This window comes from Lycorma delicatula, chromosome 1 (genome assembly GCF_047948215.1).
Source record: "Lycorma delicatula isolate Av1 chromosome 1, ASM4794821v1, whole genome shotgun sequence".
NCBI classification, from domain to species: Eukaryota; Metazoa; Arthropoda; class Insecta; order Hemiptera; family Fulgoridae; genus Lycorma; species Lycorma delicatula.
In genome coordinates, this window is record NC_134455.1 from 42,672,878 (window position 1) to 42,687,711 (window position 14,834).

Here is a 14,834-nt window from a genome sequence, read left to right on the forward strand (position 1 = left end):
GAATGATAAGAGGTGTTGTCTAAGACAATAACCAAACTATTTTCCAGAAGAGGTAACACATTGTTAAACCATTTCTCAAAAGCCATTCATCTCGTTATGAATGGAAATATAGATTAAATATTAAATATCTATATTAAATTATATATTAGATATTAAATATCTCGTCTCCTGGAAATATAGATTCAAAAATCTAGAGACAACCATTGACAAACTCGCTATCATTACTGTATGACTAATTATACAGTGACTAGTGTATATAGATATAGCCACGTTATGAATCAGCACCGATTCATGGTACGTGATTCAGCAGACTTATGACACAAACTCACTCACGTGACTGCAAAGTTTGTTTATTCTTCTCTCTATAAGTAAAATTTTACAAATTTGACTAAAATTTATCAGTTTCTTGCCAAAAATTGTGAAATTTTCAGGCTTAACAGAAAAAACATTCCTATTTGATAGCGCATTCGTTTTTATACAATTTAAAAAAAAACTGTGAAGAAAAATTGAGAAAACACAAAAATTGCAATAATTCAAGACCTAATTTATTTACTAGATAAATCAAGTCATATCTGATTAGGCCTCAACCAGAGTTTTTCCTCAACTCTGAATCGAGATATGAGAACATTGGTTCTCCTTATCTTATAAAATTGTTAGAAAAATGCTGAAAATGCAAAAATTGCAATAACTTGAGAACCAGTTGATTTATTGGTACAGGGTAGTGGCTTATTAAAACACTCTTGAGAATCAAGTCACACTTAATGAGGTTTCACCCAAAATCTTTCCTCAACTCTAAATTTAGATATGAGCGAGCATTGGTTTTCCCTGTACTGTGACGTGGTAAGAAAAATATTGAAATGCTGACTGTGAAGCGTCCAGGGAATGCAGCCCCCTAAACAAATCGGCTATTATATAATTATTAAACTTTGTTCATGTTAGATTACTTTACATTTAATGATATTTATTATTGCAGGAAGATTTACTACGGGTTTACAATTAAATAGCATAGTGTTTGAAGTACTGTGGTTGTACATTGAAACAGGATTGACTAAAATACTATGAATACCCTCAATGTAAAAGTATTGATTAGATAAGCAAAAAACTTAGTACACGATGTTATACTTAAAAATATTAAGGAGTTTTCATAAAACTATATGTAGCTAAATAACGAGTTTAATTTAATAAAATTACATTGGAACCAAAAACAGTTATAAAAGATATAAATAAATAAACAATTACCAGCCTAAACATAAAAATAAAATTAATTAGTTTAAATATATATTAATCTTTTCCATAAATTTAGGTAATTTCTATAAAATTATCTAAAAATTTACATTTAATAACTATATTCATTTAAATTATTTAAGCAACTGGTCATAAAGTAGAATGTGAGCAAAATAAGAAAAAAATTCTTTATAGGATTGACCAATAGAAATTTAAAAAACACTAATAGGAACATTTACAAGTGTATAAATATAAATCGGATTATGCAGATCATATCAGGAAAAATAAAGCTTTCTAGTCTACAAAAAATGCTGATTTTTAGAAATCAGTAGTGACAAATTTTATAAATTATTCACCCTTGAAAAAATATGCATAATAAAATATGCAGGAATGAAAAAATGTAGTCAGAAGTAGTAAAATTTGAACATGATAATCGTGAATGAAATAAATTAACTAGCGATAGGTATTAAGAAGAAGATAAGCTGATGAAAGTGTTTAACTAAGCCTTTTTGTCATAGTTCGGGAATTTTAGAAAAGATGTTTGATTTTATTTTTTTATAGATTTTGTTTTTTATGCATAGCCCCCCTGATATAAAGGATAAAACAATTTTAAAAAAATGTTATTTTATTTTTTATATTTATTACAGTTTTAAAAATCTTTTTATTTAGATTGGGGATAATTCTGAGATGGTGGAAATCAATAAAATGATGGAAGAACTTGAAGACTTTTGGAAAGAGCTTAAAGATACCACGAGCAGTCAGAAATCAGAAGTTGATTGTCTTAAGAATACTTTGTTAGAAACATTTTATTGGGTTGAAGATGCTAAAGCAAGAAATTATCAGTGCCAGAATCCTGGGTAATTATATTTAACATTTAAAATGTCTTAAAATAAAATAATATGTAGTAAGCGATGCTAAGTATTATATCATTCTTACCGTATAATATGTAGATTAATGTTTTGTTGTTCCTAATCATCAGAAATGTAAGTTACAGACATTCATGATATTTTTTTAGATGTACTAAACCAGATTTAAAATACTCTACTACTTTACTTCTATGCTATGGCTATGACTCACTCGCGTGTAGAACAAAAATCTTAAAACTAACAAAGACGGTAAAAACAAAAACATTATTTCTTAAATTTTAAAAACAGAACTACCAAATAACTTGCAGAACAAAGCACTAAATGAACCGTTTTACGAAGAGCTTACTTAACAAAAAATGTAATACTTAAACACTCAATTGTTGTGACTGAACAGCAAACAAAATGGGATAGTGCTTCAAACAGTGAACAGAACATATAAAAGCAATCTAAAGTAACATAAACTGGCACTTTCTTGCTTAGAAATAGAATACTAATGTAATAGTAAAATTAACAATGTAACGAACATTTTTACCCAAAATCTGTTTTGAAACTGGTTTTGTCACTGTAGCACATGTGATGATGACAGCAGTTGGCATTGATGTCTAAATATGCTCATGTTAACTCACCTAATTTGTTCTGGTGCAAGCTATATCTGCCTTTGAGAATTGCATAATAAAAAAAACTTTGAAATTCAAATTTACTTACCTGTAAACTAATTTGCTTTTACGAGGGAAGTAAAGAATTTGCTCAAAAGTAAAGATCGCTGGGAAGTTTCTCTCCTTAAGCTTGGTGAACCTGTGTCGTTCCTTAACCTGTGTAGTAATGTGTACACACTGCATTGTTGTCTGTAAGTAGTCACATTGTTGTAGTACCTTTGATTACATGCGAGTTATTACATTATAAAATATATAGGAAAATCGATGTTGCCGCCGACTATTAAATACAATAGTCATATGTTTTTAAACCATCAAAACGTTAAGCCGGCTTAAATTCATAGGCCGATCGTTACTGTGAACGGTGAATAATGAACAAAAGAAATGTCTGAAAATGGTGTGAAAGGTTTAGAAATAACAGAATTAATATGAATGATGAAGAATGTTTGGAAAGGCCTCAATAATCACTGAGGTATTGTTGAATTGTGTCGATGATGAAATCAGAAAAAATCGTCGCTCAACAATTTTCGACTTGGCCCTTCTTTTTCCTGATGTTTCAAGAGCTGTTATCGGTCGCATTGTTCATGACCATTTAGGCTTCAGAAAGGTTTGTGCACGTTGGGTGCTGCACATCTTAATGGAACGTCACAAAAAAATTCAAATGGGATCTGCTATGAAATTTTTGATGCGCTACCCAGATAATGGTGATGAGTTCCTTAATTCAATTGTTACCGGTGATGAAACGTGGATTTTGTATTACACACCAGTGAGAAAATGGCAGTCTAATAAATGGCATCATCCTCAATCACCAACCAGACCAACAAAGGTCAAACTACAGCCGTTTGGACACAAACTGCCACAGTCTTTTGGAATTGGTTTGGCATGACTACAGCCGTTTGGACACAAACTGCACAAATTAATAGCACATAAAATATGTTACACATGAAAAATAATAAGACAACCTTTATCTACGCCGCCTTTCAACTCTATACTTAAACGGGAAGTTTGGGTACAATAGACATAACATAGATTATTTGTATAAGCAAGCAGACCATTAAAGAATTACGTAAGACTGATAAAATAATTTCTCAATATGTACAAGTTAGGAATGACATCATCGCAGACAAAGAAAATTAGACTTCTAGGAACATTGACAACAACATTAAAATTAAAATAACAAAAAACAGTTAAGACTAATATGTTAAGACTAAATAGCAATAAATAATGCATGATAGAAATACGCTGACAATATTATGATGACGCAACAGTCATTCAGACTGGAGCCGAGAGAGTTGATAATGAAAACAACACGCCAAAACAACCTATTCTAAAAGTGCACATAATGATAAGCCCTACAAAAGTGCAAAATAAATTTACCAAGCCTGTAATAACTACAAGACTCAACCATAACCTTGAATTTATTGGATTAAAAGCTACTTTACGCATTGGCGTAAACATCCATCATACTTATATTTGCAGGCATGTACGCCATTCTCGGAAGGGAACTTTCTTAAAATTATTTTCAAAGAGATGGAACCTACGCACTCCCCTACACCTACCCCGAACTCAAAAATCTTAAATAGCAATCCTAACATTTAATTACATTAATTGGCAACCTAAAAAATTGAGTTTTGCTGAAAAGAAAAAAAAATATGTTCACCCCCATCGCACGATAGGTGTGAAAAACCATTTGGGGTTGTAGTTTTTTAAAATTTTAGTCCGATAAAAATAACTGTGAAATTCTGTAATATAACTTCTTAAACCGTTTGAAATAATTATAATTGTAGATTAAAACTCTGAAAATTGTTTTTAAAATTACCACAAAATTTTGTCTAAAATTTCAAGGGTTGAAAATTTTTTTTTGGTGAGACAATATAGTTAAATACCTCATTGGAAGGCCCTTTGAATGATAAGTAATTTGGTACAAATAAAATAAAAACTTGTTCACTGGTATTGAAAAGTTATGATAAAAAATTTGTTTTGTTTTTTTTAGATTGGTAGGATATTTTTTAGGTTATGTTGAGATGCAACTGACCCAAAGCATTAGGTCTGAAATTGCCTGTTCTTCTTAAAACATGGGTTTTAGGTTTCTCCAGCATTAAAAAATGTACTAATAAACACAGTATTACATCAGTTAAACATATGAAAAACCAATAATAAGGTACCTTTTTTTTTCATCTCCCTTGGGTCGGTTCAACATTCAAGTATTACTCATCCCAGGGGAGTGTCCTTTTGACTCTAATGGGCCTTCCCACCTGCTGGCAGTACATCCAGCATGGGAGGTTGGCCTGCCAGTTCAAGATCTTTTACTTACATCGCGCCTGCCTCTAACTGGTAGGACATGGGTAATTCCAGGATCCGGCTATGCCGTTCCCAGGGCCTCTGCCCAAGCAGTTGGGACTCTGTCTTAAATAATCTTTTGTCGCCTGCCTCAAGTCGTGAGGCAGGAGGTCGGGCCCACCTATGCTGTTCCCAGATCCCACCCCACAGCCAAGACTCAATCTTTCACAAATTTTTTTTTGTGACTCAAAACCTCTTCCACTCCCAGAAGTTTTCTTCTTATGTCTTCAGTATTAGATACTATTAGTATTAGTCACTGCAATATTCATTGCAGTGACTTCTGTGTATTTCTCTTCGTGTTGAAGGCTCCAATCCCAGCTGGGACCACATACAGTAGCACCGAGCTAGTGATCAACAGTAGTATCTGCTCTCGGGCCCCACTTGCTCACTATTAAATATCCCATTTTATAAGTGAGTCTTTCAGCCTTCTTTACGGTCTCTAGTAAATGCTGATTAAAATTATTCGTTTGTGAGAACCAAACCCCCAGATATTTCACATGGGAGCTTGGATTCCACCTGGTAGCTGTATACTAATCCACCTGATCTTGCGTCTGCCCATTACAGCCACCATTGTGTTTTCTCTGGTACTAATTACAGGTCTTTAGTTTGGACCAGGTGCTCACACGTTGCACTGTATGGTTGGCATTTCTTATCACTTTGTCCTCTGTGCGTTCTGCTGTTAACAACATCAAATCATTCGCGTAGGCAACCAAAGACACTTCCTCCATGAATTCCAATTTCAGAACTCCTTCAAACATTATATTCCATAGGAGAGGGCTTTAAGCTGAACTTTCAGGAACATCCCTTTGCATGTGTGTGTCTCCCTCCTCTGTGTCCGTCAATAACTCGATCTCGCAGGTAATCTCTGATTGTTGGATCAAATATGGGCTAATGTTTTTCTTACTTAAAGTTTCCATAACTGTTTCCCATGGAATACTGTTGCAAGCATTTTGGCCATCCAGGGGGACCATCAAGGGTATTTTTCTCGTCCTCCGGATGCCCGCCCTACACTCCTTGATCCATCTCATTACCCTACAGAGAGCGTCTACTGTTGACCTGCTGTGGATGAATCTGAACTGGGTGGTGATAGTCCTCCTGACTCATTTAATTCCAATTTCAGCTAGACGTCTTTTGTGTATCTTCCCCAATGAGGGTAGCAAACATATCTGTCTGAAGGATGGAGTCCTGTTGTTGTGTCTCGCCTTGGGGATCAATACAAGCTTCCCCTTTACCATGTTACTGGGAACTGACCCAGCTCAAGCATCTTATTTATAGCCTCGAAAATGAGGCAGTGGTGTCTGCTCATCAGCCCCTTCAACAGTCTCCTGGAGACCTCATTTGGGTCGAGCTTTTCCAACTACTGGTCCTTGAAACTGCCCATTCAAGCTCATCGATATTGAACCGTCTTTTCTTATTGCATATTACATCGGTCTGTTCTATTACTTCCTTCTGAAAAAGGAGTTAAACCATATATGTTGCCTGTTACCTGGATAACTGTGGGGGGACGAACGGATGCACTGAACTTCTTCATCAGCACCCGATACGACCTCTCCCATGAGTCATTACGACCTCTCCCATGAGTCATCATTTAGTTTGGCCACTAGCTTCTTCTAGGCTTTCGTTTGGAATTCTTAATCATAGCAAAATACACCTTTTGTTTGTTTTTGTACAAGTTTCTACTATTTCCAACTCCTCAGGGTGAGGGCATCTGGCCTTCATAGTAGTTGAGCATAGCTTGGCGATTCCTTTCCTCCACCAGTAAACCTTTTACGTAGCTAATGGTGCCTGTGGTTTAATACATTCATTCTCCTCCATTAGAAAACGAAAAAAAATCATGTGGGTTCCATTCCTTTATGCTCCCAGTCCTGGTTGCCACCGAATCCTCAAATGCTTGAGGATTTCCAGTTTCCACCTGGAGTTCGTGGTCTTGATAGGATCTCAAATTGCATATGAAACATGATCTCTAAATGATCACTCAAAAAGTCTTCATCTAGCACCTTACAATACTTCATTCTACTGGAGATCTTCTCCGGGATGGCCATGATATCAATCACTGCTCCAGCACCATGTCTCACAAACGTCCGAACTCCCATACTGCTCAGGACTACTATATCCATCAACCCCAAAAAAGTCGCCAATCTATACCCGTGATGAGTCAGTCTTGTACCACCCAGTTCTATTGATTCAGCATTAAAATCTCCCATAAGTATTACAGGTTTTCTCGACATCCTAATCAGCTCTTCCAGGTTGTGAAGAAATTCATCAAATCTCTCCATGTTGCTATTCAGGGAGATATAACAGTTTGCAACTACACATGGGCTTCAAGTGACTGCAATAAAGCCCCTTTCAGTTTTCACCTTTGCCATTGACTAATGATTGGTTACATTTTTTATTGAGATGTCCTCTTCTGTGTCCACCAGCCAATTGCCTGTTGAAATTACCCTCTTATTCGGTTCTGCAATTATTAAATAGTCAACAGCCTTCTCCACCGTAGTGCACCATGCAACATTATGAGCAGTTGCCTTCCTATTTATGTAAATTTGTAGCAAATTCATGGTTTATGTGATTGACACTCCTGGCCACTGGTCCGGTGTCCGTACTCCCTGCAATCTAAGCATTTCTCTGGCTCCCTGCACGCAATAATTTTTGTGGCTCCCACTTCCACAATTGTAACATAAATCTGAGTGGTTGGGTCCCTTACAGACCTTATATCCCATTCCCCATATTCCAACATTGGTAACATCTAATCTCATCAACCCTAAGCTCGATACGGCATGAATGCCACCCAACTCTGATTCTGTTTGCTGGCTAACATTTTGGCTCTTCTAGAAGAAAGCATCACTTTGGTTTCTGAGTCTCTTCAAAGGCTGGCCTCAGAGTGTACACCTTGATCGGAATGTCTGTGCCCACCTCTTTACAAATTGCATCCTGCACTTCTGGGTGGCATCCATGTCTAAATCCTTCACATGGAATGAAGTCATTCTAGCATTTTGGGTCCCTTCCCCTAACACTGCATTCTCCACCTTTGCTCCCAAACGTCATACACATCTTCCCATTTCTGAGATGAATCAGTCACTCGGATCTCCATAGTATCCGTTGCCCTTCCTTTCTTCACTGAGAGGATATCCTCTGCTAATCCATCTCCAAAACCATTCATAACCTGTTAGAATAATTCTGCATAAGTTACGTCAGGTTTTCTGATCGTCACAATCAATGTGGCTGATCCCTGTGGGACTCTCTTCTTGTGTTCTCCATCAATGAGGAAAAGGGGCCATTTTTCCTCCATTTGCATCTCCCTTCTTGCCCATTATTCCACTGTTTTGCTAAATTTTATACCAGACTCGTCATTTGGGGCTATGAACACTGTCCTGGTTGTTTCCATTTTCCCGATTCCATGCAGTACCTTGCTGATTTGTCTAGTTAGATCATCATTATCTTCTTCTACCATAATCGTAAATACTGTGTATTTGTTCTCATCTTCATTTTCCGGGTATAAAATCTCAATTCTCCTGGAGTCTCACTATTGTGCCACTAGGAATAGGTGTTCCAATATCTGGTGCCAGCTCTTATATCATGTCTGATTATGTGCTGCTTTTCGTAGACTTCCCCTTAAGGATGATGAAGACGCGCGACCCCTCAACATCTCCCTCCCTTCAAAAGACCACGTGTCACCTCCACCTTCCGGAAATGATTTCTCTGCTATTTGATCTCCATGACGTCTTCCAGGTTGCATAAAGCATTACACTATAATGCCTTATCTGTATTCTTGGTCAGTGTTTGTGTGCGGTTTTCATCCATTTCCAAGCACATGTGAGTCTCCTTATTCTGTCCCAGTTTTGGGAGGGCTATCTCATATAAGGATCTCACTACTAATTCTTCTCCAAAATCGTGTAGGCGCACTCTTTAATTTTGGTCTTAATATTTGTATGCTGCCGAATCAACATAATTACAGCAGGATTTTTCCTATTTGGTAGGTATATGCCGTCAGTGAGATAAAAAGTGTACACTGTTTAATTAACACAATACAAGTTTGCGACTAACAATCATCACTAAGTTGATTTCTGGGACAAGTAATTTAATTTTGTAATTTTCAAGAGAATTTTCTTATAAAATAATGTGTTCTGTTGTATTTTAGCTACAAGAAATTGATCTACTCGCAAGAATTGGACCCTGTTAGTAAACTAAGATTGGATAATATACAGCATTATTTGTATTACATTAGCAGTTAGTTGACACAGGCTAATAAAGTTCTGGATGACAGTTGGATTTCATATCAAGACAAGAAGAAAAATGTTAAGTAAGTAACTGTCTTAATATTTTGGTGTCAGGGCTAATTTTGATGGTAATATTGTTTGTTTATGTAGTAGATTGTTTTTATTCTAAATTAGTTGAATCAAAGGTAAGAGTATGAAAGTACACAGGCAAATTTAATGGTCAATCATTTGAAAATTGGTAAGTTTGAAAGAAGACCTGTTATAAAAAGAAATTTAATTAGAATATGCATTGCATTATTATCTTATCCGTTAGATTAGTTGAGCATTGTATTAGTTTAATTCTGTTTTTGGAGAATGTTATTTTATATATTTGCCTAATTTTTCTTGTAATTAGTTTATACGGTTCATTTTTTTTACATTAATTTTTCATTTTCAGTCAGCAGGATAAAAAAAAGTTCATAGCAATTTAATTTTAGTAGTTTCCTAAAACTGGTTATCAAAAATTAACTGGTTGTCATATGTTAAAAATTAACTGGCAACACAGCATAATTGCAATAGTCACCAGAATTCTATAATTCAGTAAGTAAAAAATGGAACCTTTTATACTTCCACCATTTTTGGTAGTTTGAGTGATTAAGTTCTTAAAAGCCTGTCTCACAGAGATAAATTGACAATTAGGACAATTGACCTAACAAACCTAATAAATCCAAGCAGGCACTGTCAAACCAAAAAATGATGGTTAGAGTTTTGGAGCAGATTTTTCCAATGAAATTTATTGAATGTGTTACTATAATAATATCACAAAAACCTGAAGGAGGTATGCAAGATCAGTCCTAAATAATTAATATGCAGTGCTCACAAAGGGTATTATTCTTGATCACAGTGAATTATTCCACCCTATAGCTTGTACCAGGGCTTTGCTTACTTAATTCTGGGAAGAGATTTTCAATTATCATTTCTACAACCTGAACACAGTACTGAGTGACTATCATCTCTTCACTGAGATGAAAGTCTAACCAGCATTTTGAAAACAACAAGAAATTAATGATTAAGATTAATAACTGGGATTTTTTTATAGTTAGGATTGTTTTTATACCCTAATAATTTTTTTTTACATTTTCTTACAGGGGTAGTGGTATCCATATTCCTCCACGAGAGGAACTTTATCAAACATTAATTATACAGAATAACATTATTAATAGATTTAAACTGATGATGGAGGACGTACAACATCATATTCAACAACGAAATCGAAAACTAGAAACAAGAATGCCATTAATTACTAATCTTAATTTGAAAAAGAATAGTAAATATAGCCAAGGGTAAGTCAATAATTTGTTTGATATTCAATTGACAGTTAGCAATAGCTCACTTATTTTGTTAAGGCGTAGAATTTTTAATTTTTATTACAGGCTTTTATAAAATTGAGTATTTATTTTCAAAATATCTAGTTTTTTTTTATAATGAAAAACTAGAATTAGTTGTGTCATAAAATTTATTTGTTTTCATTAATTATTTGTAATTCATTCACTTAACTGAAAATAGTTTTTCATCCGAGTCAGTTTTATATTTAGAGCTGCATTATTATTCTCCTGGCTATTTTCTTAACCTTGAGTTGCTTATATTTCTCATTTTCTGTTACCTGTTATTTGTCATTGTTATTTAACATATCTATGTAGAAATATATGGCAGACATTATACTTTCTTTATATCTTACATTATACTTATATTATACTTTTGTTTTTGTGTGTGGTTTTAAGAACCTCTGTTATTCTGAATCTTAGGTATCTTTTGTTTACAGATAAGAAAAATGTTTTCTTTTTTTTTGATAGATATTACCATTCTGATAGAAACCTTTACTTTTCATTTAGTGTGGTGGTGTGGTAGTAGTACAAATACCCTGTCTTAATATAATTATCACAGTTCTAAATATAAATATCATAAATTTCTGATTTACGTAACTTTTGTAAAGAGAAAAAACTTAATTTACTGAGTGTGGATATACTGGGTGTACAATTTTACATGTAGAAAGAGCAAAACATACAGCTTTCATTCTCTGATATTAACAAATTGTTGCAGTATTCTACAAAGAAATATGCTACAAAGTAATTAAAACAAATTTATTCCCTTTTTTATTGCTGATAGAACAATTTTTCTGTTTTTGAGAAAAAAGTTTGAAAAACAAGTTTTTCCCTGTATATTGAGTAAAGTGAATTGGATGAATAAAAAGATGCTGAAACTACATATACTGACACGTTTTGATATGTTACAACTTGCTCCTTTGTTTGCTGCTTGATGTGAAGTAATAATATTAATTTCATAACACATATTTGCTGTAGTCATCTTTCGGAAAGAAGTGTCATGAGTTAATATTTTACTATGATTTGATAATGATGTCTTCATCAGATGATGAGATAGTAGGCATCAGGCTTGATAGTGATTTTTTTATAAAATTATTATCGGAAAATAAAATAGTATTAGAAAAGTTTTAAGTAACTTAGAGTGATATCATCAAAAAAACAAATCCTTGAAAAATAATCATGGATTTGCACTAAAATGCATTCGGTCATTTGGTAACAACAATGCAGTTTAATATAAAGTTTGCTATAAAGAAGAAAACTGAAATTGAAGTGACAGGAAATAAAAAAAAATTAAATTGAAACGATAGGAAACTACACTTCTGAAATTAAGAAATGAAAATGAAAATTTGGTTTTCATTGTTAGATGAAATTTAAAGTTTCATGATTAGATTTAATAAAAATATAGTTCTATCAGCAGGAATTATATGTGGTGTTATTAACCCTTAACTCACGAGGTGAGGTGTGTCATATCGCTTGAATATTTTAAAATGTGTCACTTGTGCATAAACTGTTTCAACGCCCCAATACCCGAGAATACCTTTTGCACATGCTCTCTTCTTTCAGTTGTCATTGTTAGTTTTGACCTTTAGTTCTTATTTGTATAGTGTTGTTGTCTAGCGGTCCCTTGTATCGGTCGTCATGTTATACGCTTCCATATTCTAATGTTTTTTGTTATTTTTAAGTTATAAGTGTTTTTTTCGTAGTGTAAAAAATTTTATTATTTTGTAAAAAGTAATTACATTTTTCGTTGTGTATTTTGGAACTATTTTAATTGTATATAATGAATATTGATCCTAATGCTTCAACTGATGATCCTGAAGTCATAAATAGTTTGACGTTTTATGAAAACCTTAGTGATATAGATGATCCGAATATTAATGATGATCTATTACACAGATTATTTTTATTTTACTAATGTAAAACTTCAAATAGTTAAAAATTTGCAACAACATCCAAATGCTATAGAAATGCGAGATGAAACCTTTTTGAAATGAAGGCCTTTATTGGTTTGCTTTTTTATTTGGCAATTTTTACTAATTGTCAAGATTAAATCTTCATTTAAATCCAATCATGCTATAATTTGCTGATGATATAGTAATTATAGCCGAGAATAAAAAAGATTTAGGAGGGATAATGAATGGCATGAATGAAGTCCTTCGCAAGAACTACCGCATGAAAATAAACAACAACAAAACAAAAGTAATGAAATGTAGTAGACATAACAAAGATGGACCACTGAATGTAAAATTAGGAAAACAAAAGATTACGGAGATAGAAGAATCTTGTTATTTGGGAAGTTGAATTATTAAAGATGGATGAAGCAGGAGTGGTAGAAAATGTTGAATAGCACAGGCGAAACGAGCTTTCAGTCGGAAATATAATTTGCTTTCATTAAAAATTAATTTAAAAGTCAGGAAAAGATTTTTGAAAGTATATGTTTGGAGCGTCCCTTTATATGGAAGTGAAACTTGGACGATCAGACTACCTGAGAAGAAAAGATTAGATGCTTTTGAAATGCGGTGCTATAGGAGAATGTTAAAAATTAAGTGGTTGGATAAAGTGACAAATGAAAAGGTGTTGCGGCAAATTGATGAAGAACGAAGCATTTGGAAACATATAGTTATAAGAAGAGACAAATTTATAGGCCACATATTAAGGATCCTAGAATAGCCTCTTTGATATTGGAGGGATAGGTAGGTGGGAAAAATTGTGCAGACAGGCAGTGTTTAGAATATGTAAAACAAATTGTTAGGAAATGTAGAAGAATGTAGCGGGTATACCGAAATGAAGCAACTGGCACTAGATAGGGAATCTTTGAAAGCTGCATCAAACCAGTTAAACGACTGAAGACAAAAAAAAAAAACATTTAAAAGAAGAATCCTTCCACTCAAGAATATCAAATTTAGCATCTTTTGACTTTGGCATGAATAAGTATAAGTAGTTCCTGAAATAAAAAATACTGAATTTCAAACTAATCTAGATTGTAAGTATTATACAGACCAAAATAAATTTAGTTAAAAAAACTTTTCGAAGATAAAAATTCATTATAACAACAGCAAAATTTAAAAACCTAATGTTTGAAAAATGTTAGTGGTTTCACAAGGTTATATTCTTAGATGAGATTGTCTTTATACACTATCAAAAAACAAAATAAAAATGAAAACATTTTTTTTAAATCAAGAACTAAAAAAACACTCAGGCCTATATAGATTGTAAAATTAGTCATTTTTCTCTTGAATACACTTACTACATACCTTTTTTGCACACTTTAGACGCATGGACTTCCTATACTGATAGCACACATAAAATAATTTTCTTTACTTCTTTGGATCGCACAAGTGATATGACTTCTTATTTTGAGTCTACCACCTTTATCAGTTTTATTTATTACTGGTGGTTTGACCTGTAGAACTTTCCCCACACAACTTTGAAATTCGTTAGCGATATGAAAATGTTGAATTCTTTGCCCTATGTGAGGTTTCCATCAGACTTCAAAAAGAGTGTTATAGTCATGATACCAAAAAAGCAGGAGCAGATAAATGTGAAGAATACAAAACAATTAGCTTAACTAGCCATGCATCAAAAATCTTAACTAGAATTCTGTATAGAAGAATTGAGAGGAGAGTGGAAGAAGTGTTAGAAGAAGACCAATTTGGTTTCAGGAAAAGTATAGGGACAAGGGAAGCAATTTTAGCACTCAGATTAATAGTAGAAAGAAGATTAAAGAAAAACAAACCAACATACTTGGCATTTATAGACCTAGAAAAGACATTCAATAACGTAGGCTGGAATAAAATGTTTTGTATTTTTAAAAAATTAGGGTTCATATACAGAGATAGATGAACGATTGTTAACATTTACAGGAACTAAACAGCAACAGTAATAATTTAAGAACATAAGGAAGAAACTGTAATAAGAAAGGGAGTCTGACAAGGATGTCCCCTATCCCAGTTACTTTTTATCTTTACATAGAACTAGCAGTTAATGATAGTATAGAAAAATTTAGATCTGAAGTAACAGTACAAGGTGAAAAGATAAAGATGCTACGATTTGCTGATCTAGTAATTCTAGCTGAGAGTAAAAAGGATTTAGAAGGCACAATGAACGGCATGGATGAAGTCCTACACAAGAACTACCGCCTGAAAATAAACAAGAACAAAATGAAAGTAATGAAAT

General features: G+C 33.6%; 1 protein-coding gene across 1 annotated transcript in view; it reads left to right on the forward strand.

Annotated features, from left to right (window-relative positions):
- LOC142317644 (nuclear pore complex protein Nup214-like) overlaps positions 1–14,834 on the forward strand; it is a 52,396-nt gene that overhangs the window by 28,318 nt on the left and 9,244 nt on the right. Inside the window, exons 5-7 of the mRNA XM_075354203.1 lie at positions 1,894–2,081; positions 9,219–9,380; positions 10,425–10,619. Coding sequence (XP_075210318.1) covers positions 1,894–2,081; positions 9,219–9,312 — 282 coding nt within the window. The 3' untranslated portion in view covers positions 9,313–9,380; positions 10,425–10,619. The remainder of the gene's footprint in view (positions 1–1,893; positions 2,082–9,218; positions 9,381–10,424; positions 10,620–14,834) is intronic.